This window comes from Pangasianodon hypophthalmus, chromosome 14 (assembly GCF_027358585.1).
Source record: "Pangasianodon hypophthalmus isolate fPanHyp1 chromosome 14, fPanHyp1.pri, whole genome shotgun sequence".
In the NCBI taxonomy this organism is placed as follows: Eukaryota; Metazoa; Chordata; class Actinopteri; order Siluriformes; family Pangasiidae; genus Pangasianodon; species Pangasianodon hypophthalmus.
Window position 1 is genome coordinate 25,134,643 of NC_069723.1, and position 25,168 is coordinate 25,159,810.

The 25,168-nt window shown below is 39.2% G+C and overlaps 1 protein-coding gene across 2 annotated transcripts in view; it reads right to left on the minus strand.

Annotated features, from left to right (window-relative positions):
- Positions 1 to 25,168, minus strand: part of ppp2r3a (protein phosphatase 2, regulatory subunit B'', alpha) — a 70,105-nt gene that overhangs the window by 3,404 nt on the left and 41,533 nt on the right. The window contains exons 1-12 of one of the 2 annotated variants that reach the window (XM_053239579.1): positions 16,624 to 17,221; positions 11,672 to 11,905; positions 11,447 to 11,550; positions 8,667 to 8,769; positions 8,491 to 8,565; positions 7,731 to 7,817; positions 5,076 to 5,232; positions 2,640 to 2,688; positions 2,339 to 2,428; positions 1,980 to 2,155; positions 527 to 645; positions 308 to 414 (exon numbers count right to left, since the gene is read on the minus strand). In XM_053239579.1, coding sequence (XP_053095554.1) covers positions 308 to 414; positions 527 to 645; positions 1,980 to 2,155; positions 2,339 to 2,428; positions 2,640 to 2,688; positions 5,076 to 5,232; positions 7,731 to 7,817; positions 8,491 to 8,565; positions 8,667 to 8,769; positions 11,447 to 11,550; positions 11,672 to 11,905; positions 16,624 to 16,755 — 1,433 coding nt within the window. In that variant the 5' untranslated portion in view covers positions 16,756 to 17,221. Of the gene's footprint in view, positions 1 to 307; positions 415 to 526; positions 646 to 1,979; positions 2,156 to 2,338; positions 2,429 to 2,639; positions 2,689 to 5,075; positions 5,233 to 7,730; positions 7,818 to 8,490; positions 8,566 to 8,666; positions 8,770 to 11,446; positions 11,551 to 11,671; positions 11,906 to 16,623; positions 17,222 to 25,168 lie in introns of those variants that run through there. The other variant, XM_053239578.1, reaches the window with a different exon arrangement.

Below are 25,168 nucleotides of genomic sequence, written 5' to 3' on the forward strand. Positions count from 1 at the left end.
GTAAGCTGATGACTAATTTATAAATGCTAGCATCTAACGAAGCTACTCGCAAATGTTACTGCTAACCCAACCTCTGTCAAAAACCACTAAGAAACTAACCTACACGTTAACCGGGTACTGGTTAACCCACATTACAGCAGTTTGTGAAGCGGTTAGTGATTTTAGCAGATTGCTCTGTGATCCTGGCTTACAAATGCTAGCATTTCTAGTGGGTAAATATTAGTGGCTAACAATAGATAGATGTCAGTGTTCAGTGTGTGTGTGTGTGTGTGTGCGTGTGTGCGTGTGTGTGTGTGTGTGTGTTTACCCGTCATGCAGCTGCTCACTGACCGTCTCCTCCGCTACCAGGATCTCGTATTCCTCTGATGCGTACTTATCCCAGTCTGAGGGCTCCGGACCCTCACTGTCCACATCCTACACACACACACACACACACACACACACACACACACACTTTAGTGCATTACAGACATACAGTATATAGATGGATAGATACAGGGTGGAAACTGAAGACTGACAGACAGACCTTCTGCACGGAGAACGGGTCTCTCTGCTCATGGTCCAGGTATTTATCCAGGTTAAAGAACGTGTCGAAGAAGATGTGGGCCATCCTGCAGCGCTTCAGATCACGCAGAGTGATCTTACCTACACACACACACACACACACACACACACACACACACACACACACACACTCAGAACTACAGCATGCACTATATAACACTATATAACACTATTATACTGTATAATACTTAACAATATTCATATACTGTAAACTCTATACTATACTACTCACATACTGCCATTATAGAGTATTTTATACTTTAGGATTCATCGTCTGATGAACAACGGTCCGGATCAAAACCCAGGAATTTCATGTAACTGGACCTTTAGAACTGTTAGTTGATTACCCTGGTGTAGAGTTTAGCGTAACCGAAAGTGCACTCAGATGTTTGGACCCTGCTGTAAGTGAAGAGGACCTGAATGAGACCCTGCGCTCAGAGTGTAAGGTGACGAGACTGATGTCTCTTCAGATTTGTCTCTTGTGAGTTACATTTGAGAGCGTTGTTTCTGAGAGTGTTATTTTTGAGATTGGTACGTTTGGGAGCATTTTTACATAACGTTACTTCTGAGACAATTGCTTTTAAGAGTGTTACTTTTTGAGAGTCATTTGTTTGAGAGTACTAGCTCTGAGAGTGTTACTTTTGAAAGCGTTACTTTTGAGCGTTGCTTTTAAGAACGTTACTTTTGAGAGTGTTACTATTGAGAACGTTACTATTGAGAGCGTTGCTTTTGAGAGTGTTAGTTTTAAATGTTACTTTTGACTGTTAGTTTTAAAATGTTACTTTTGAGAGCGTTACTTTTGAGAGTGTTAGTTTTAGAATGTTACTTTTAAGTGTTGCTTTTGACAGAAGTTGCTTTTGAGATCGTTACCTTTGACAGCGTTAGTTTTAAGAATGTTACTTTTGACAGCGTTGCTTTTGACAGTGTTACTTTTGAGAGCGTTACTACTGAGAGCGTTAGTTTTGACAGAAGTTGCTTTTGAGATCGTTACCTTTGACAGCGTTACTCTTGAGAGCGCTAGTTTTAAGAATGTTACTTTTGAGAGCGTTGCTTTTGACACCATTACTTTTGAGAGCGTTACTTTTTAGTATGTTAGTTTTGACAGCGTTACTTTTGAGAACGTTACTTTTGAGAGTGTTACTTTTAAGAGCGTTACTTTTGAGTGTTTCTTTTGAGTGGTGCTTTGAACGGGGAACATCCTGTGCCATCAGCTTGGTCATAGAAGTTTAATGCAGCCAATGAAATGGATTTGTTGCTTTACCATGTTGGAACAAATCTTCATAAATTGGAGTATATTTTCATAAAATGCAGAACATTTAAACTTGTATGACACTCGTCCCTGGAATTGTAGCTCACTACAACATAATGGTTGCCTGTTGCAGGGTGAGACCTTTGACCTTTGACCGGTTACTGACCTTGGCTCTCTGGTTTGACGAGGTCAAGCATCTGGCACAGCAGATCTTGGAAGGGCAGCGGTTCTATTCCCATCCCCTCCATCCGCTCACACTGTTCCTCATAGAAATATTCCAGCTCATACATAGAGAGAACACCATCGCCATCCAGATCCATACAGCGGAACCAGTACTCTATACTACACACACACACACACACACACACACACACATCATCATCATCATCATCATAAACACACTCATGATCACACATCACATAGTTTCTGTCATTGGTTATGTCTCAGATTTTAGAATTGGTGTCTTTTTTTCTCATTTTTCTTTTTTCTTACTGCACCGTCCCAAACCACACGTTCTGGAGTTACCTTGTTGGGTTCTTCTTGTCCTCCTCTGAGATGAGGAACCACACAAACTCAGCATAACTCATACGTCCTTCTCTCTGCACAGAGTTTCCCCTGAAACACACATACACATACACATAAAAATGCTAAGAATGTATAAGTGGAATGTGGCTAATTTGGAATGTGAATGTCTTAACAATGTCAATAACATTGTTAATAATAACCTAAAAAAGTGCTACTATACAGTCTAATGTGTGTGTGTGTGTGTGTGTGTGTGTGTGTGTGTGTGAGAATGAAGACAGTAGTGGTGTTGTTGCAGTCTCACCGAGTGACAGCTCCTGAGAAAAGCCTCTCGATGATCCTGCTGGATGAAGCTGCGATGATATAAAGCACATTTCAGCACATACTCCATTATTAGTGCATCAGCTAAACACATCTTCAGGAACACGTCTGAATCAGGGCTGAGGGACGCGGCAAAAATATCACGCTGCCACAAAAATATAACCCACCGCCTCAGAGCTCACGGAACATGATAGCTTTCACAATATTTAGTTCTGCTGAGGTCTGATAAAGACGTTCCAGGGAAACTGCAGTGTCACATTTAAAAAAGCCTGCAAAAATCTTTCAAAAGTGACATTTAAACAGGAAAAGGAAGAAAAGATTTGACCCCAATACACTTAAAGAGGCTCATCATGACGATATATCATGATATTGACATCATAAGATCATGTTACTCAGCTCTATCCAAAAATGAGCAAATGTATTCTTATCATTTTACTAGTAATAGAAAGAAATAAAACTAAGAAATATATATATAATATATACAGTGCTGTGCAAAAGTCTTAGACATCCTGTATTTTTTTTTTTAGTACAAACTTTGTTATTGATGTTTATTTTCTGACTTCTACATTATTGATTCAGTACAAAAACATTTTAGATTCCAAACATTAGTTTTCCAGCACAAAATGAAACGTTACAGAAAAATGTTTGTATGTCAGTAAAGAAAGCAGCAGATTCCATAAGAGACACTTTTCAGATAAAAACATAATGAAGGCTGCTGGGTTTCGCTGCAGAAATAAGAAGCGAGTCGACAGTCAAAGTCTCCAGAAGAACTGTGGCTGCTTCTGCAAGATGCTCAGTAACACTTCCAGCTCATTTCCTTATAAAACTGCACACACTGCACCTCAGATACTGCTTTATTTTATTTTAAAGTGAAGGATCGTCACATTAAATACTGACTTTGTTTCATTTATTACTGTTTACTGCTCTTTATAGGATTTTTTTAAATGTAGAAACATTTAATTTCATTATTTTTGAAGGCGTCTTTGCTCTACAGCATTTCTTTGCACATGTCTAACTATATTAATGATATTACAGAAATGTGGTGATAAAATACTCATTGCTAAATACTGATAATAACAGCATCGTTACATGAAATACAGTCATGTGTTTATATCGTGTTTACGAAAAAAAATCATGGGTTTGTGGTTTTTAATAATTTTTTCCTCCAACAATTCACAAACTGGACTGCAATGTAGACATCTTTATTTTGTCATTTTTTGGCATTCATTTGTTCAATTTAATACCACATATTTATTTATTTATTTATTTATTTATTTATTAATAAATTAGGTATCACTTTCTATGAAGCTCATGCTCATAATGAATTATAGCCCATTTATAATTATTTATAAGCAAGTATTACTGCTCTATAAATGCATTTATAAAGACAGATCAAGAACTATACTTCATAATAATATTTATAATTTAATACTTTTTTTATTATTAATACTTATGTATATAAATAATCTGTGTATAATGCATTAGGGGCATAAATATTGAAAAAGCAAGTGCATCACTTATAAGTAATTATAACAAAAATATAAATATAACTATAACTGTTATAATTATAATGAGGTCTTGATATGTCTTTATAAACGTATTTATAGAACAGTAATAATAAAACTTGCTTATAAATGATTATAAATGGGGCTATAACTGATTATGAGCATGAGCTTCATAGAAAGTGTTAGCATAAATTATTATTACGTTATTAATTATTCAATAGAATTTGTTAATTTTGTCTTATGCAATTACAATTAAACAATTATGTGATTATTAAACCCATTCCTAGATTTTTATTTCCTAATTTCAGTCTTGAAATGATCTTTTTCTATTAACAGATCATTTTGCTTCTTTCTAGAAATAAACACAAGCATTAAAATAAAAGAAATATTACATAAAAATTGAGAAATATTCCATCATTCTTACTATATTTAAGATATTTTCACTTTTACTGCAGTGTTTCTCAGTATGGCGGAACCCACAGAGTTTCAGTTAGCGGCTGATGCTAAGTTTAATTACAGTGTAATTGTAGTAATTCTAAGCATTTTCTGAATAATTAACCAACACATCTGAGGTAAATGTTGACGTTCCGGATATTTCTGTCTCATTTCCGCTGTCATTGTGACTTCATATTGTCTGTATTAAAGACTTTACGGCGACATACTACCTAGCTAAATCGTTATACTTCAAGTTGCCTAGCAATAGCTTCCTCGTGACGTAGCATGTGATTAATTTCTCTAGTCGAAAGAATGAACTTTTAAACAAAATCAGAAGGAAAGAGATTTTTAAAAAATACACTAACAGCGGCACATGTGGCACACGTGTTTACTGCTGTGTGTATAATGTAAAACTGTGTGTGTGTGTGTGTGTTTGTGTGTGTGTGTGTGTGCATGTGTGAATTCACTCAGGTCCTCACCGTGGTCGTTGTAGCGGGAGAGATCTTTGGGGTCGATGAAGAGGTCGTGGTCGGTGTCCAACTCCCAGAACTTACAATAAATGACATAGAAGTGTTCATAAGAGAAATAATCTGTGATCTGATTAATGTCATCCTCCTCCTCCAACAGGGCCAGAGTCTGCACACACACACACACACACACACACACACACACACACAATAAATACCATATTTTATACTTACGTATAGTGTTCATTTTATATCTATATGAAGATATAATTCTGTTTATGATTCTGTTTATTTGCAGTGAAATGAAAACCTGACCTTTTCCTCCTTAACCTGTGCGTTAAAAATAAGAAATGAAAAATACGTAGAAAAAAAAGACTTAAGATGCAAAAAAGAGAGTAAAACTGACGCTAATGTACAGGAAAGTGCCAAAAATTGGAATGTAATTTAATGTAATGTATCTTATGGAATAATAGTAGCTAAGTAAGGGAGCTAGCTATTTGTATTCAAAACATCGTACAATTCTGTGGACGATAATTTGAACTTTCGCATGTAATAGTTAAACTAACGCTAATCAGCTAGCTTAAACAAACAGTTTTACATTTTTTTCTTGTAAAAATATGGGGGAGTATCCCATACAGAAAAGCAATTTATCTCAAAATATATTTAGACACACACAGTATACGCAAATGTTTGAAAAACAGATAACGTATTTAGTTATGATTGTGAGTATATCTGAAATGCATGGCAATATACTCACAGTCCTAACTACATACATTATTTATATTGTAAAAAAGTTTATTCTTAAATACAGATCTAAATATTTTCTTTAAAAAATGTGTAAATTTCAGATCAAAATGTTACATCAAAATGTTTTCTTTAAAAAAAATGTGCCAATTTCAGGTATTTACATACAGTAGATATATCAGAATATATTGTTTTTCAAAGCAAAAAATGGCAAAAAAAAAATATACTTCATCTTTTTTTTGTCGCTATTAAATACATCAATAGTTACTCCGTATTTCTCCTCATGGTCGCCACCATCGGTATTGCCATGGCAACGCTACTTCTATTTTTGTATTATTGCCCATTATTACTTTTCACAGCTGGCAAAAAGGCAACATCATGTTTAGTTCATAACGTGAATTCATTATAGCACTTTTCTACTGTACGTACGAGGTCCATTCCAGATTTTTGTCTTGATCACATGAATTGCATCGTCGATAGCTAGCATGGTGAGGGAATGTCAGTAGCGGTTCAATTTCCTTGGTGTGCCTTCAGAACTAGCTAGCTACGTTAGCCGTGTCAGGGAAAGTAACCTTTAAGGTTATATATGGGTACATATGAATTATTTGAAATAGGGCTTTGCAGCCTCTCTAGCTAATAACAATATGTTCAGCTAGCGTGTAGCGATCTGTGCCCTAATGTCAGAAGAGGCATCTGACAAACACCGACATTATATTTGGAAACCTGTGTTGTGTCAGTCCTAAAAAAAGAAGAAATGCAAGTCAGAACCGGTTACTGGCTTTTTCATACACTGAAATTCTAAGCGTGGTCAGTGACACAGCTAGAGCTTCTTAGCTAACGTTAGCATTTTTGAACCATCCATACAAGACGCTGTGAGTGTTTTACGGTAGTTTAAAATTTAAATGGCATTTTCATATTTGATTGGTTAGTATCCGTGCGTTGTCATATAATTAATAATGAACTATAAGGTCAAAAGTTTGTGCACCCCTGACCATCGGACCCACATGTCCTTGTTGAAGATCTCATTCCAGATTTATTCCCCCTGTGTTTGCTGTTACAATGAGCTCCACTCTTCTGCGAAGTCTTTCCACTAGATGTTGGAGCGTGGCTGTGGGGATTTGTGTTCATTCAGCTACAAGAGCATTAGTGAGGTCAGGCGCTGATGTTGGGTTCAGTCGGTGTTCCAGTTCAGGAGGTCTGGGGTTCAGTCTGGGGTTCAGTCGGTGTTCCAGTTCATCCCAAAGGTGTTCAGTGGGGTTGAGGTCAGGGCTCTGTGCAGGACACTCGAGTTCTTCCACTCCAACCTTCACACACCATGTCTTCATGGAGCTCGCTTTGTGCACAGGGGCATTGTCATGCTGGAACAGGTTTGAGTCTCTTAGTTCCAGTGAAGGGAAACTGTAATGTTACAGCACACAGAGACGTTCTATACAACTGTGTGCTTCCAACCACATATGGGTGAGATGGTCAGGTGTCCAGAAACTTTTGGCTGTATTGTGTATGTATTAGAAGTTTTGTGTGACCATGTGCGAGTATCTGCTTCTATAAACGAATATATCATTGAATGTCATGTTTATTATTAGGTATAAAGCATTAAGGAACTATAATTATAGAAAATCTATGAAGCCAGTAGCCTGTTTGCAGTGCATGTTCACTATGTTAGGCTTGTGTGTGAATTTGGCAATACTACTTTTAAACCTGTAGTGCCACCCCTGGTTCTCCTGTTTGTTTTTAGCGCGACCTCGCTGAGCTTCACATGAGCTTTAAATAAGCCTGAGCCTGAATTTTCGAAGGGCGACTCTTGGTCAAAAAGCAGGGTTTAAAACAAATTATAAGGGAAAAATTGGATAAAGTGAGCGAAGGGGCAGTGAATCGTTCAGCAGCAGGTGTGTTTGTGTTCGACGACGATGAATGAGTGTGTACCTGCAGGAAGTTGCTTCTCCTGAGCTCAGTCATGGTGATCCTGCCTGTCCATGAGCGATTCACTGTGTAAAATATCCTCTGGATCACCTACACACACACACACACACACATACACACAAAATCTTGTCAATTTATAAACACTGGAAATCATTCCAATCGGTCATTTTTATACATCGCTTTTCCACAACTCTTATTGATGCAAGTCCACGAATAAACAGTTTGTAGTGGACAGTTTGGAGGTGGAGAGGTATCTGAGATCATCCCTATTTATCAAGTGGAATTATATTTGCTCTGTGTGTGTGTGCTAATTTGCTAGTAAGTGGTGCTGAAGTGACAATAGATGAATGCTAACATTTCAGACCACCTTCTGCTTCCTGGTAGCTTTGTGCTCGAGGGACCGATGGAACAGGAAGCGACCAAATACGGGCATGTGTGTTGGGGCAGTGGCCTCAATGTTTCCGTGATGTCACACTTGACTATAATTACTAGCCCCTCCAACACACACACACACACACACACACACAGAGTGACAAGCGAGTCCCAGCTGTCCACAGACAGACAGACAAACACGCAGCGGTTCTTGTCCAAGTTTGACAAACTCGGCTCAGATTTAAAAATAATCACACACTTTCTAGGGACCGTGGCCATGATTCAGCTACAGAATGAGAAGACAAGTACAGGCCTGTAGAGACAGCATGGCTGCCTCAGTGATGAGCGATTCGATTCTGATGCTTAATGTGATTGAGTGAAAGTGACGTACGGTGGTGATGTAGCGGGAATGGAATTCAGGAGCGTCTTTTAAAAATGTCAGACCCGGATGAGTGTCCACGACGTCCTGAAAGGAAAAAAAACCTAGCATGATTAGACAATAATGAACAAGAAATGAACACAAAGATCTGATTCACACACACACACACACACACACAGTGAGCTGACCTGTAAGAGGGGGATGAAGTCTTCCTGTTCCAGGTACGTGCAGCCCGGCTTGGCCAGCAAGTAAACAAACTTGGACGCATCATCATAGCAGCTGTGTAACAACCTGGAGAGGCAAAGGGAATGTGTGAGTGTGTGTGTGTGTGTTTATGATATTAGGTGTTAGGGCTCGATAGATGTCTTGAACATGTCTAATCTACTTCTTCTTGCTGCTATAGATGTTTCCACACACACACACTCTGCACCTCCCCAAAACTATTCATCTCTACCTCTAACCCGCATTTCAGTGTTTATTCTCACTTGATTTTACTATACTATACTATAGATTTGTACCTAAAAGCTGCTGCTGTAATCATTAAGACTGTCCTGTGCTTATCCCAGGACTCATGTCCTCATGAGATCTAGCTCTACATGTGGATTTCTGTAGTTTTCTTTGTGCCAAAAAATGTCATAAAATCACTAAATTCTTCCACACTCATATATTTGTAAAGATGACTGTTTAGCATCAGATGGATTCAGATCTAAATTGCTACCGAATCTAAACGTTAACAGATGCATCAGCGGGAATGAGGTCTAACACCCATCACTGGATATATCTGCTGCTACGTACACTTTGTATTTATCATGGCAGTTTGTATTGTGACAGCTAGCTATCAGCATTCAGCTAGTTTGTATGGACAGAGTTATGGTGCTAGTAAACATTTGAGAGATCAGGAATAATGCTGTGGGTAGTTAGCATCAGCTAATGTTTTCCAAAAATAATAATTCTTGGTTCTTTGGGGGAAAGAGGCACCAGTGGATGTAACGTAAATGGTACCTGTAGGATGAAAGAAATCTACTCTCTGTTGTTGTGATGAGATTAATTTAATGACCTGATGTACCATCTAGCGGCTGTTTCTGCCTTTTCCCTGAAGATACACCTTACCACAGCCTCCTCTAATCTCATCACTTATATTTACTATTTACCTTCTTGTGCAAAATCAGCAGAAGTGACCAAAGAAGGTATTCCTGAGGTTCACGTCTGACCTGACCCCTAGTTGTTGTTCTTTCAGCTGCTCCTGTTAGGGGTCACCACAGTGGAACCTTCCATTGTCTTCATATCGATTTCACTCTCGCACAAGCCTCCACACTTATCTGGTCTTAGGACAGCCTGTGCAGCCCCAATGACTGGGGTTGGTGCCCACTGTAGGGCTCAAACCCACGATCCTGGGATCAAGAGTCCCATGCGCTACCAACAGAGCTAGCTGGGCATCAACCTGACCCCTAGTTGATGCTTTTAATTCCCCAGATGTAAAAAAGATATGCAGGCAAGTATGTAAATAAAGCTCCTTATGTAGTCATGCATCATGCCTCAAGTATACTTTAAGCAGGAATATGGACATCTCAATTCTGGACACCTTCACTGAGTGTCAGCACCGAGGCTGTTATTATAGATATGAATAAATATGGACTTCCTGGCCAAACTGAAATCTGATTGGTCCGCAGACACTCAGAGTGTGTTTTTGGGTGTCTTTGTCTTTTATGTTTTTGGACCCTATTTAAAAAGTCAAAATGTAATATTCAAATCCCTTTCTTGCCTTCAGTGCTGTCTTGTTGCAATATACGTCCAGTTTGATAACAGAGGCGGTCATAGTGCCATCAAACTCGACGAACACCGTATCCAACTTGGTGACAGCAACCTCTCGGATGTCTTTCACCATGTGAGTGCGCTAAGAGCCACTGAACGTAGCGCACATGTTCTACCTTGTGAGATGCATGACATATACACATTTGGTAACTACAGGTCAAAAGTCCAAGGAAATCTAGATCAGATTTCTAAAAAAGTCTCAGGGAGGTCACCTGAAGGAACACCAAATACACGTTTGGTATCACTGTGTCAAAACAGATAAACATTTCAGCAGTATAAGGACATTTTGGCCAAAATCAACAGAACCTTAAGATCTTAGAGCTGCACAACATCCAAGTTTGGTGACTTCTGTTCAAAAGGTCAAGGAGATGTGAGAGTAACCCCAGTTTTGGATGATTTGGTCAACATTCTAGTTATACTAGTATAAGTCAGGTCAGGTCATAGTGGACTTGTTCATCCAAGTGAGAACATGTGAATTTGGTTGAGGAGATAAGGTAATAACACAATGCACAATTTGGTCATATATGAAACTGTTCCGCAGGAAAGTCTAAATCTTTTGGTCATCAAACTTGGCATGCTTTTTTGGATCTTAGGTATGCATGGCATGCTGTAATTTGGTCGCTCTAAGTCAAAATGTCTAGCAGGTATGAGGTTAACCATAATTTTGGACACTTTGGTCATAACTTATTCAACTAAAATTTGTGAAAGTCCAGTTACATAAAATCCCTCACTTACAAAGGTCCAGAAAAGCGACTAAAATGAGGGAATGGCCACAAAAGTTAGCTTTTCATGCTTGATGGTTGGTTTATGGCTATAAATATATGGTTCATGTTCAAAGTCTCTGAACAATGGACAGTTTTTTTAACTCAGTTTATCAGCTCTTTATTCAGATTAAGTTCTCAGTTCAGTCTGTAGAAATATTTTGTTGGTTCAAGTTCCTTAATCTAACCCCTAAGCCTTAAATCTATGGCCACAGATGTGTGTTCACAGAGTTTTGATATTGATGTTTGGAACAGCAAGTCTGAACAAAAGTTTTTATGAAACTGTCAAAACTATACTTGAGTTTCATAAGTTAACATTAATGTATGATTTGTGTGTAATATCGCCAAAGTTTCTAAAGCTTTAAAAGCTTATGAGGCTTTTAGAGTTTACTCACTTTCGCCATGTGGCGATAAATGAATGGACAGAGACGAAGCCAGTCCTCTCTCCTCCTGCACAGTTAAACATTGGGGCCTTCCAATACAGCGGACATCCGCATGCCTGTGTCAAATTACAAATATCCTGTTATTATGGCTCTAGTAATTTTTCACAAACAATTCCTGAATAATGTTGTGAATCATGAAAACATTTAGGTGATAATCTTTCTCTAATTTCTGGTCACCTTGGCGATCTTGCCCATCTCGTAGATGTCGGCCTTTTCCTCCTGCAGCTTGGCGAAGGCCGCCTCGACTTTCGCTATGGCCTCGTCGATATTACCGGTGAGGTTTGGGAGACCCGTGGGAAAATAAAAGCGTGGAATGTTAATGGAGGGAGGAGGTGGGGCAGGTGGGGGAGGAGAGGGGGAACGAGGGATGGGAGGAGGAGGAGGAGAGACGGGTTTCTTCTCCGGCTGGATCTAGAAAGAGAGATGCAGAGAAAGAGGAAATGGTTTACATGAGGTTTCAGGTATTATTTTCACAGAGCAGCTACTTTGTTTGATTATTTTTTTTCACATCATAATTTCATAATTAGCATATTTTACATTATTCATTAAGCTGGTCATGAAATCAAACTCTTTTTGTCTTTTTGTGTATGTGTCTTGCCGTTACCCATTTGTTAGATAAATCGTTTATTTGATTAAATAATAACTCGACAAACATCTACAAACATCTACAGAACAAACATTTTTTGATATATATAAACTGTTTGGCAAGTGATATGTTTTCATTTAACATTTTCTGGTAAAAAAGTAAAAAAAAAAAAAAAATTCACGTACTAAATGTGCATCCAATCAGAAAATTTGCAAGAATTCATAACCTGAATGATGAGACACTAATGCTAGTTTGTAAAAGTGTTAGAGTGGACTACATGATGACAAAGACAACTTCAAACCTGAATGCATAAATAGTAATAGAAATGAATTAGAAAATAAACAGGAAAATATAGATATTATAATATAATTCACTGAACAGGAATTTCTTTTAAACCGTAAGCAATTTTCAAAGTTGTTTAGAATTGTCTTAAAAGCTATTAGTTGTTGTGAGAACGGAAATGACGCCTCCCACCCTGACTTTCTATTTTAAAAAGCAAAACACATCAGCCTTCAATGTGGTGCGCTGTAAATCATCGTCATCGCAATGTTAAAATGCTAAATGATGATGAAACCGTTTCTCACCTACTAAAGACATGCATTACTCTACTTAATAAACATCATAACCGAGCAATGCATGGTGTTTCCTCACTGCATCACACTCACACACTGATCCACACATCAGCATCCAGAGCACCGGGTAAACTTCATGGAGATTTAGATTTATGTCACATTTGAGTTAGATTTTTAGAAAAGAAAAATAATCAAGAGACTGCGATATTCTCAGGTTGATCTTGATGGCAGGTGGAAATGGAAGTAAGAGATGGGTTAAATGGGACACCACTAACATAACATTTCAGTTTTATTTTATCAGGAATAATATTATTCCTTCTTGGTCTTCTGAGCTCTAAATGTGATTAATATCATCTCTGTATCACTACAATACAATGTAACACAGTATTACAGCATAACAGTGTAATGCAGTGTAACTCTGTAATGCAATGTGATAGTGTAACACGGTGTAATAGTGTAATGCAGTGTAACTCTGTAATGCAATGTGATAGTGTAACACGGTGTAATAGTGTAATGCAGTGTAACTCTGTAATAATGTAACAGCATAATGTAATGTAACAATGTAACACAGTCTAACAGTAATAGTATAGTATAATGTAACAGTATAATTCCATGTAGCAGTGTAGCGCAATGTAACTCTAACACAATGTAAAAGTGTAACACAGTGTAAAACTGTAACGTAATGTAACACTAACACAACTTAAACAGTGTAACACAGTAACAGTGTAACGCAAAGTAACAAAGTAAATGCAGTGTAACACCATAGTAGTGTAACAGTTTAATGCAGTATAACTGTGTTACACAATGTAACTTAATGTAACACAATGTAACAATGTAAGAATATAATTCACTGTCACAGTGTAACAGTGTAATTCAATATAAAACTGTAATAGTATAACATTATAACTCCATGTAGTAGTGTAAAGCGATGTAACTCTAACACAATGTAAAAGTGTAACGGTGTAAAATTATAATGCAATGTAACAGTGTAACACAGTGAGTCGTTGTAATGCTATGTAAACCTGTAATGTAATGTTACAGTGAAATGCAATGTAACACTGTAATGCAATGTAACAGTGTAATGTAATGTTACAGTGAAACATACTGTAACAGCATAATGCAATGTAGCAGAGTAACACGGTGTAACGCTGTAATGCAATGTAACACTCTAATGCAATGAAACAGTGTAATGCGATGTAATGGTGTAACACACTGTAAGAGTGTAATGAAATGAAACAGTATAACACAACAATGTAACAGTGTAACGCAATGTAACACTGTAACAGCATAACAGTGTAATGCAGCATAACAGTGTAACGGTATAACAGTGTAACCGTGTAACACAACGTAATGTTGTAACACATAACACAGTGTAACAAAGTAACACAATGTAAAACTGTAAGATGTAACAGTGCAGAGTTCTAAATTCTAAACTTGACATTCTAGAATCCTGCTGTTTAGAAATCTATCTCCTCTCTAAGCAATATCCAGAATGGTCCCATTTGGAACACAGGCCAGGAAAATCTTCCTCTAAAAACACAGCACTATGAATGAACAATACATAGGGACACTATATAAGGGCCAAAAGTAAATATATATATATATATATCACTAAACAGAATATAAGGAACCTACTGTATATAACCTTGGCTAAAGTCTACATAGAGACACTGCATGGTGGCAGACTAGGATATTTTATTGTCCTTTTAAAGAATAAATAAGAAGCCTATTGTACATAACCCTTCCTAAAGACTACATAAGAGGAGATTATTGTATATTAGTGCGCCACTAAATGCTACATAAGGAATCTACTGTAAATAACAATGAATAAACACTGCATACGGACACTATGTACTGTAGTTCATTTATACTGTACTGTGGGTCATTTAGTGAGTGAGAACAGAATGTTTGTGTGTGTGTGTGTGTGTGTGTGTGTGTGTGTGTGTGTGTGTGAGAGGGTAAGCATGCTGTTTCGGTCTTAAAGCATGGCATGCACACACTCTGATTTCTAATTTACACTCCGGACACTTCGTGTTATTCACAGCTGACAGCAAACTCCCCAGTCTGTCTCTCCAAGGACCATCGCACATCAGCTGAAGGGTAAATATCTGCTCGCTTAAAGGCCACAGGCAGGTGTGTATCACACCACACACACTCTACAGAGTCATGGAGCCAATGGTTGATCTGAGGTTCTTCATCGTTCTCCTGACCTATCACTCTGTACGCTGTTAAATGGAATTCGTAATTTTGTGTTGAGAAACTTTAACACACACAGACCACCCTTTGGAACACTTGTGAGGAAGTTTGGCAACATGGAAGCTTAGAGTTTAGTAAGCTAGCATGTAGCTACTATGCATCTTACACACAATGTAAAGTCATTGTGACCAGCAAAACGAGACAGAACCATCAGGAACGTCAACATTTCCCTCTAAAATGCTGGTAAAATAATTTTGGAATGACTACAATTAATCTGTAATTAAAATTAGTATCAACCGCTCATCCAACTTTTATGGGTTCTGCAAAAATTAAAAAATGTAAATGTTGTGCTGCGACTCAAGAACTCTGCACCAGACTCTAACACTTGTACCACAGACAGGCTGCAAAACTTCCGATAAACCAGGAACGTTCCAGGCTTTCCAGAAGAAGTTCATTTCTAAACAACAAAATCTGTCTAATGTTACTGGCGGAATATGACGATGACTTTTAGAAAGTATTTGATATTTGTTGATGTTAATAATGCAGGAAATATGTGGAGTGTCTGCCATACAAATCCCTGTGAATGAACCGTTACTATAGAAATAAATGAGCGCATTCATACAAACCTGCAGAGGTCAGAATTCATAATTCAACAACGCTGTGGTATAAAGGTGAACATTTTATTGGAATAAAATTCACTTTTTTGTATTTAAAACTGTAAAGAAGAAATATTTGCAAAGTATTACTGCAACTATAGGGCACTGCTCACTATGAGGAACTGATAAAGAACCTCAGATCTGAATCATCTTCTAGATGATAACATAAGCCAGGTGTGTTAAACACTGTTGTACGGAATTATCTGGAACAGGAAACATCACACAGGGAGCATCACATTCTCATTATTTCAAATTTATAACGTTGTTATAACATTCACTTCTCCAACCATCTGAAGATCCTCATCAATTCTCCTGGTCATGTTTGTTTACTAACGGACATTCATGGAAATCACCTGAAGACCTAGAGACGTACAAAATAGGTGTGTAATGTTAATGAATGAACAATGTTTTGGTTTCACCATGAAGACATAATGATAAAGACCATGACGAAGACCTGAAGAAGCTCCTCAAATGAATGGAGCACTTTTTAAACTCAGCAGGTGGAATTAACGTGAGGTTTGTTTTCAGGTGTTTAGCGTCTACCAGGGGATTAATTAGTTTAATTAAAGTGACTGAACTCATTTCTAATCATCAGGTTCTTCAGTTCTTCATCAAAACAATGTGGAGATCATAATGAGTCCAGGAGTTTTATTTTAGTAATATTGGCAAGTCATGGAGTGAAATATGAAAAAAAGAATGAAGTGAAGAAAAAGAGAGAAACAAGAAGAAAGAAATATATAATTTTTTTTTAAGTATTTCATCAAGATGCTCCTGGCTGTGTTATGTCTGCTCCTCTAAGCCAATCAGAACACGTTACTTCTGAACCAAATGAGCTTTTACAAAAAAAACCTGATTAGTCTTTGATATCTGATGAAATTAAAAGAGCACTTGTTAGTGCACTTAGAATTTGGACTGTATTGAACACAACAGCTGTGACTGAGGGCATTGCCCCCACACCACCCCCCCTCCTGTACACCACATTCACCCGGACACTGTATTCCTGTCGCCCCTATTAATAGCCGTGTTGGTATCTGCCTGTGAATAGTTTTGTCTTCCCCGGCATGTGCAAGTTAGCCTCGGCGTGTTTTTTTTTTTTTTTAATTTTATTACTGGACTGACCTGCGCTCGCTGGAAAGATTTGAGCCTTTTCTTGAAGCGTGATGGCAAGACAAAGTCACAGCCTCGTGCCAAAAACTCCAGCTCCCCCCGCAGGTCAGGGTCTTCCCTGAGCGAAGAGTCCTTTATCATCATGGTTGCAAAGCCCAGGGAGAGATCGATTGAAGTCCGACCGGCCAAACTGGTAAAACAAACTCCAAAGTCCTCGGTGACTTCCGCTTTAGAAGGTTGTAGGTCACGCTCTACAGCCTTCCTACGGCCTTGCTTTGCTCCCTCCACCCTACACACTACACGCTAACCACACACACCCTTCAAAAACTCTGGTTGCAAGCTCCTGTCCACACACTCCCGCCTTCTGGATCTGGACACATGGAGGGATTCTTGGAGAATCGGAAGCTAGCAGGGAAGCTCAGGAGCATCGCCACTGAGAGACGAGGCCTTCAGGCTCCTGCCTGCTTTCTCACAAACGCAAAAACACGACTAGTGCACAAGTGCACCACCGGTGGATCCCAACTGTGCGAAACATGACCCTAGCGAGGGTCTGAATCCCAGACGAGTCCCTGATCTCAGCCTGCTCTGTCCTGACAAGCACAAGAGGGGACGAAGGGGTGGGGTGGAGGGGGGGGGGGCAGCTGTGTCAGATATCTGTGTGCCTGCATCAGCAAAGGTGCATTATGGGAAAGGGAAGGGAAAGGAAGCTCCCTACACCCCCCCACCCCCGACCCATTTAGAGAGAGCCAAAGTTAAAAGTGCAGAAGAACTGCAAGTGGCATGTCGATCCGGACTTTGTTTATGCACTTAGTGCATGGAGAGAAAAGCAGCAGCTTAGAGTGAGATCCTTGGATGCCGAGGTTCAGTGGGTTCACAGGGGGCAGTTTGGGATCGGAGGGGCAAGGTGGAGGCGGAGGCAGTGATGGGGGAATCAAAATGCCAATATACATTTGAACCCGCTGAAGCTTGGCATCCAAGGATCTCGCAATCTAAGCTGCTGCTTTTCTCTCTGTGTGCCATTTGAGTCTAGCTATTGCAATAAGACACCAAATAGCACAGTATAATATCTTATACGAGATTAAAGCCAGTACTGCCGTTTCTAGAAACCTGTTGACGTAATGACATCAATTTTAGCTTAATACTCAGGTAATCAAGTTCTGAGAGAACACAATTTTTAGATGATTCTGCAGGTTCACGGAGGAGGGGGGCCATTTTGGGATTGGAAGGGCAAAGGGGACATGAGGTAGGAGTGGGTGGGGCAAATTGTTTACCAGAAGTTTTGCATCCACCAGTGCCAGGAAGGTAATGCCAATTCCTGTACTAAAGTGCCAATAGATCATTTAGCATATAAAACTATACCAAGAGTGTCAATAATTCTGTAACTGACTGTATGATTAGGTAAAATAGTAACTAAAACAAACATACAATAAATGTAAAATAAATGTGCTTTAAAACAGCCAGTGCTGTTTCATCCTTCATGTCTGTCCATCTAGTTTTCTACTGCTTATATTTTTAATGGGGCTTAAACAATGTCCATCCTTTAAAGGCAAGTTGGAGGGCAGGTATAGAGAGGGGTGTAAATAAACAGGTATAGATAAACAAGTATAGATGTGTAGAGGTAGATAGATATAGATAGACAACTGCAGATAGACATTTATAGACAGGTACAAAGAGAAATAGACAGGTATAAATAGATAGGTATAGATAGACAGCTATACTCTTGTATATACTTATAGTATGTATACATATATATATATATATATATATATATATATATATATATATATATATATATATATATAGACAGGTATGGATGGAAATATACAGATACAGACAGGTATAGATACACAAGTACAGATAGATATAGATCAATTATATAGGCTAGAAATTGTTGTTGGAGTTAAGGAAATGGCTCTCTCCCGGGTCAGATCTCATTTGAATGGATGTGTAAAGAATGTTAGACACTGGATGCTGAGTAACTTCCTCCGACTTAATTCTGATAAGACAGAAGTCTTATCCACACTGCATTGGCTCCAAGTCAAATTTTGCACTGATTATAAAACATTACTAATCACCTATAAAGCACTGAATGGTCTTGCACCACAGTACCTGAGTGCTTCAATAAAAAACTGCAGGCTCTTTATTAGTACCTAGAATAATGAATACTACAGCAGGGGCAGAGCTTTTTCTCACAAAGCTCTACAGGAACAGCCTTCCAATTAGGGTTCGGGTCTCAGACACAGTCTCAAACTTTAGGTCAAGGCTGAAAACATATTTTCTTATTCAAGCTTTTTGTTAATGCTCATGTCTGTGTTACCTTCTAGCTCTCCCATTTATGCCATAGCTAGTCTTGCCAGATTCTCTGCCTGCCCTCTGTGCACAATGGACATCCTCTCAGGACAACAACACATCTAATAATCTGTCTTTTCTCTCTTCCCTCTCTCCCTCTCTCTATCTCTGTCAAGCTACACATGTTACTCCTGCTGTCTGATGAGACGCTGGTGATCCTGATACCTTCTGCCCTCCAGACTTGCCTGGCCCATCTTGATGCTCTACTTCTGGAGTCTTCTTTATTACCTGAGAATCACTCACTGCTGCTAAGGATGGCCCCGCATGGTCAGCCTAAAGTTGGCCATAAGTTTGCTGCAGATGGTAGAACATAGGTACTCTAAAGATGGCTGTGGATAGTCTCACATGGAAGGAATAAAGACTGCAGGAAACAGTTTATGCTCAAGTTTATGCTCATATTCAGTGGATAAATTCACTTGCATACTACACATTTAAACCTAAAACAAAAGTCAAAAATGACTCTGGTGCTTGTACTGAAGATCCTTTCAACACTCCCAGTACTGTTTGACTTTACAGCAAACAATTGTGGAAGAATAATGACTCATAATTGCACTATCCGGTGTCACCCAGATGAGGATGGGTTCCCTTTTGGGTTTCATCCTCATGTCGTCTCAGGAAGTCTTTCCTTCCCACCGTCGCCTCTGGCTTGCTCATTAGGGATCTAAATCTAAATCCATATCTGGATTTCGTTAAACCTGCTTTGTGACAATGTCCATTGTTAAAAGAGCTACATAAATCAAATTGAACTGAACTGAACATAGACAAATATTGAAAGAATTTGATTGACAGGTATACACAGGTATAAATACACAAGTATAGATAGACAGGTACAGACAGGTATAGATGACAGATATCGACAGGTATAGACAGACAGGTGTAGACACACAGGCATACACATATATTGACAGGTATAGATAGACAGGTGTAGTGCCCTCTAGTGGTGCCATATGTTTAACATGATGGAGGATTGAAGCAGAATCATGTTTTATGTCCTCAGTTGACTATTTTATGCAGAGACACAGTGGATAACACACCCTGAGGAACTTTAATGCTTTTGCATAACTCACCCCCCCAAATCCCCCACACACACCCACATACCCCACCCTCCGAACCCTTCACCAGCATGCTCTGGTCCTGCAGCTCTTCTCCTCTTTCTTTTCAGTTGTATAAATAACTCTGTGTACAGCAGGCCTCCTGACATTTCAGCTGCACATAGCTATCCCAGAATTCCCTGCTCTGCTGCCCTGACTCTCCGGCAGCTGTTCAACAAATATCAAACGCTTCAGATTCCAGGGAAGAGAATCTTACCGCGTTTGACGCCATCGGGCGGATCAGCAACCACGGAAACACCGCCATCAGCTCGTCTAATTAACAAAAAGTCTACGAACAAAAGTTAACACTGTTTATGCATGAAGCAGCCAATCAGGAGCCTCTTTCTCACACACACACACACACACACACACAATTCCACTTCACTCAGTTTTATTCATTTTTACCTTTTTATAAATCTTTTTACAGCTACGACCTAAAACCCAAATTCGTCTGATCGGTCCTGAAACGCTAAACACTAGCATCTAATTATAACAATGTTATGTGAATGTTAACACAAATGCTAGCAATTAAAGCTGATACACTGCTAGAAACATCATTTTACGCCCCGTAGTGGTTACAAATCCTAACCGTTAACCCAGATGCTTGTGGCGAAAAAAAATTAAAAAAAACAACCCTAAGCACTGGCTCTGTGCCAGTGTTAAATAAAGGATTTGGGAATATAATCATGGAAAAAAGGTTTTCCGTGGCATCTTCCTAATCTACACTGACATGTTTAATGAATGTTTAGTCATCGAGTCGACGTCCACCATCAGAATAGAGCGTAAATTGCTAAAACATCTGTTGCTTAATCTGCTGAATGGCTTATTAATAGACAAGCAGACCCCCACATACACACCCACCACCACCTCGTCTTTCTATCCAGGACAAACAATTTCTCACATTTCGCACGTCACTGTAAAAACAGCGTTAAAACTCTTGTAGTCAGGCATGTACAGACACCAAGAACATCAGTTAGCTTTATTACAAAATCATATTTCAGTGTAGCGTGACAATTTCCTGGGCCGTGTTCCAAATGATGCTACACTGCTCACTATTCTCTAATCATGTGCACTACGTAGTGCGCTGAACCAGGAGCGCATTAGACCAAAGAGAGTTCACTTTAACAAAACACAACTCTACATACACTGTAGAGACTGGAACGTTCTAGAACTTGCTTTATACCACACTGCTGTTGAATTCTGGATTCTGATTGGTCAGAAGGTGATTAATTTTCTATAACAGCAGCTCTGACAGTAGTGCAGCTGCAAATCACAGGTTTATATTAATGCGCTCGTTCTGATATGTTATCGTTTCTATAGTAACAGCTCATTCACAGGGCGGACGCTTGACATAAAAACATGTGTAATCGTTGATATGAAGTTTTCTGTAAGGAGAAATGTGTTTATATAATGTTTATGGAAGGAGTCTCCAGTGTCAGTGCTTTGTAACAGTCAGTGGTAAAGCTGTAACTTTAAGTTTTCCGACATTTTCAGGACAGAGGAGTTTACGCTTCTTTGCGGTTTCTTTGAAAAAAGAGAGGCTGGCGAGGTTACGACTGTTTATAGCTGCTATAACGTAAGTGACAACAGAAACGAACTTGTTTCGCGAACGTTACATGTAACTATAAATGGATAAAAAGCATGACACGCTGTTCTTTAATCAATACAAAATTGTTATTGGTGGCAAATTGCTGTGGTATAAGAGGAATAAAACACTCGGGGACGTGCTGTTATAGGAAAATAATCAACGTCAGGGTGATAACAGTAACTCTACTTCACATTCTGCATGTTCGCTGCTGCCGTTACCATGGATACTAGAGTTAGGCTCGTCCCCAATCATATGTAAACATTCACACACACACACACACACACACGGAAAAGCACAGTATAAATGTTTTGCTGAGAACAGCGGGAAAGCCTTAGAATGTACTGTAACAGCAGACACACACACACACACACACACACACACCTGTCTCCTTCCCTTTTCACAGCACGCTGAGTCAAACCCCTCTCAACATCAGCAGAGAACAGTTAGCATGCTAACACAGATTTGTTATTAGCTATATACACACTAGTTAGCATGATAATTGACATTTGTTATTAGCAAATTGTGCAAATGACAGCTAGCTAACAAACCTTCACTGTTAGTATTACTGTTATTATATATTTATTATGCTAATGTCTTTTATTATGGATAAAAGTTAGCATAGCCTACGGGCTAATGTTCATTATTAGCAAGTAATCCACAATGACGGAGTGTTAGCATGCTTAAGTGAGGGTTTTATGGTAACTTATAAATCTTCCTGTCATGTTTATAGTGTTTATTTGTTTATGATTTATTATGAGAACTAGCATGAAGCAGTTAGCATAATCAGTATGCAGAATAGCCAACTTTATTAGCATCATGGATGTTTTTTGAAAAAGAAAAAAAAAAAATACAAAATTAATGCAACACAGAAGAAATTCTATCAACAATAAACGCGTTAGCATGCTAATATCCAGCCTTCCTGGCAGTACAACTTGTTAGCAGGGAGGGGAGGTATGCTGAGAGGATTGGGACGTGGCCCAGATGAACGTGGGACACACGAACAACAACGTTTTCATTCCTGCCTCTCAGTTGCACAGTTTCTGAATGCCATCAGCTCGGAGTCAACATCGGCTTCTCACAATCCTCTGTTCCGCGTTCAGGGGCGTCACAGTACGTGTGTCACTAGGGACACTAGAGAGGTCAAAGGTCAGTCCAGAGCTTGCTTGCAAACACGAGGAATTTTGTATACTTGTGTTGCTAGTGAAACTTCATTCAGCGTCAGAGAGAGGTGAGAGCGCTGATTTACACTACAGCAAGTGTGTGTGTGTGTGTGTGTGTGTGTGTTGAAGAGAGTAGAACTAAGGACTAATAACTCAGATAAACAAAAAAGGAGACAAATTCAACCATAATGATAAAATAACAGTCAGACAGTTAGAGACAGACACAAACAGACAGATAGTTGGAGAGACAGACAGTTATTGACACAGACAGATAATTAGTAAGAGAAACAGATAGATAGACAGATTGTTAGAGAATTAGACAGATGAAAAACAGGCAGACAGAAAATGATAGACAAAGAGACATACAGTTAGAGACAGACACAAACAGACAGACAGACAGACAGTTAGAGACAGACAGTTAGAGACAGACACAAACAGACAGACAGACAGACAGTTAGAGACAGACAGTTAGAGACTGACACAAACAGACAGAAACAAACAGACAGACAGACAGACAGTTAGAGACAGACACAAACAGACAGACAGACAGACAGACAGTTAGAGACAGACACAAACAGACAGACAATTAGAGACAGACACAAACAGACAGACAGACAGACAGTTAGAGACAGACACAAACAGACAGACAGACAGACAGTTAGAGACAGACACAAACAGACAGACAGACAGACAGACAGTTAGAGACAGACAGACAGTTAGAGACAGACACAAACAGACAGACAGTTAGAGACAGACACAAACAGACAGACAGACAGACAGACAGTTAGAGACAGACACAAACAGACAGACAGTTAGAGACAGACACAAACAGACAGACAGACAGACAGACAGTTAGAGACAGACACAAACAGACAGACAGTTAGAGACAGACACAAACAGACAGACAGACAGACAGATAAACAGACAGACAGATAGTGTATAACAAAGACAGACAATTAGAGCCAGACAGACAATCAGAGAGATAGACAGTCAGCAATAATCAGACAGTTAAAAGAGAAAGACAGACAGTTACAGCCACAGACAGATAATTAGAAAGACAGACAGACAGACAAATAGACAGATGGGTAGAAAGACAGACAGATGAAAAAAACAAAAAACATAGACAGAATGATAGACAAAGAGACAGATACATACAGACAGAAAGACAGACAGATAGAGACCAACAGATGGAGAGTTAGAGAATGAAACAGACAGACAGTTACAGACAGACAGAAAAGACAGAGACAGACAGGTTAAAAAAACAGACAGATAGTTACAGAGACAGACAGACAGTTGTACATATCAGTAATAGGTTAAATACTTGAGTTCGGCTCCTCTTGCCCCGCCCCTCCTATATCAGAGGGCGGACCTTGTTACTGAGACCACACCCCTCTTGCTCCGCCCCCTGATGCTGCAGTCAGAGCCATAAATACAGACAGAGCTTCTAATGTGCAGGTTATTTTTGCACCAGGTACCAGGCAGACTACACACACACACACACACACACGCACACACACACACACACGCACATCTATCTATCTCTATCTACATTAGTGTGTGTGCGTGTGTGTATACCCTACAGCTGTCATGATTTATACTGCCTCTATCTCACAATCACACATTCAAAGCTGTGTGTGTGTGTGTGTGTGTGTGTCTTTATTCTATCTTTATTAAACCGTGTTTATGGTGTGACTGATGTTACACAGCACCACTTTTCACCAGCAGGGGGAGACAAAGTACCACAGTTTCCGTACTTTTACCTTACACGCTTTTTTTGTTCATTTACATTTTTTATATTAATGTTTGTCATATTTATCACACACAATATAAAGCAGTCTGAATAAATAAGGTGCTATAAAAATACTAAGCTATTATTATTATTATTATTATTACCCGTGTAGTGCAGGTGTAGTTGCTCGTCTGCTCCACTAGAGGGCGCACAGTGAACGCTGCTGCTCTACTGAGAGACACTTGAAAATAAAGCCTCATTTTTTCCGCCTGCTGAACACCGAGCTATCAATCTGTCAGAGCTGCTAAATGCTAACATGCTAACACGCTGCTGTCAGTGGTAACATTACACACTTTCCTAATTAACTCATTAACACTGGAAAAGCCACGCCCAGTTTGTGACCTGTGCAGTGAGAGATAGAGAGACAGACCGGCAGTGAGAGAGAGAGAGAGAGAGAGAGACAGACAGGCAGAGAGAGAGATAGAGAGACAGACAGGCAGTGAGAGAGAGAGAGAGAGAAAGAGAGAGAGAGAGACAGTGAGAGAGAGAGAGAGAGAGAGAGAGACAGGCAGAGAGAGAGATAGAGAGACAGACAGGAAGTAAGAGAGAGATAGAGAGACAGACAGGCAGTAAGAGAGAG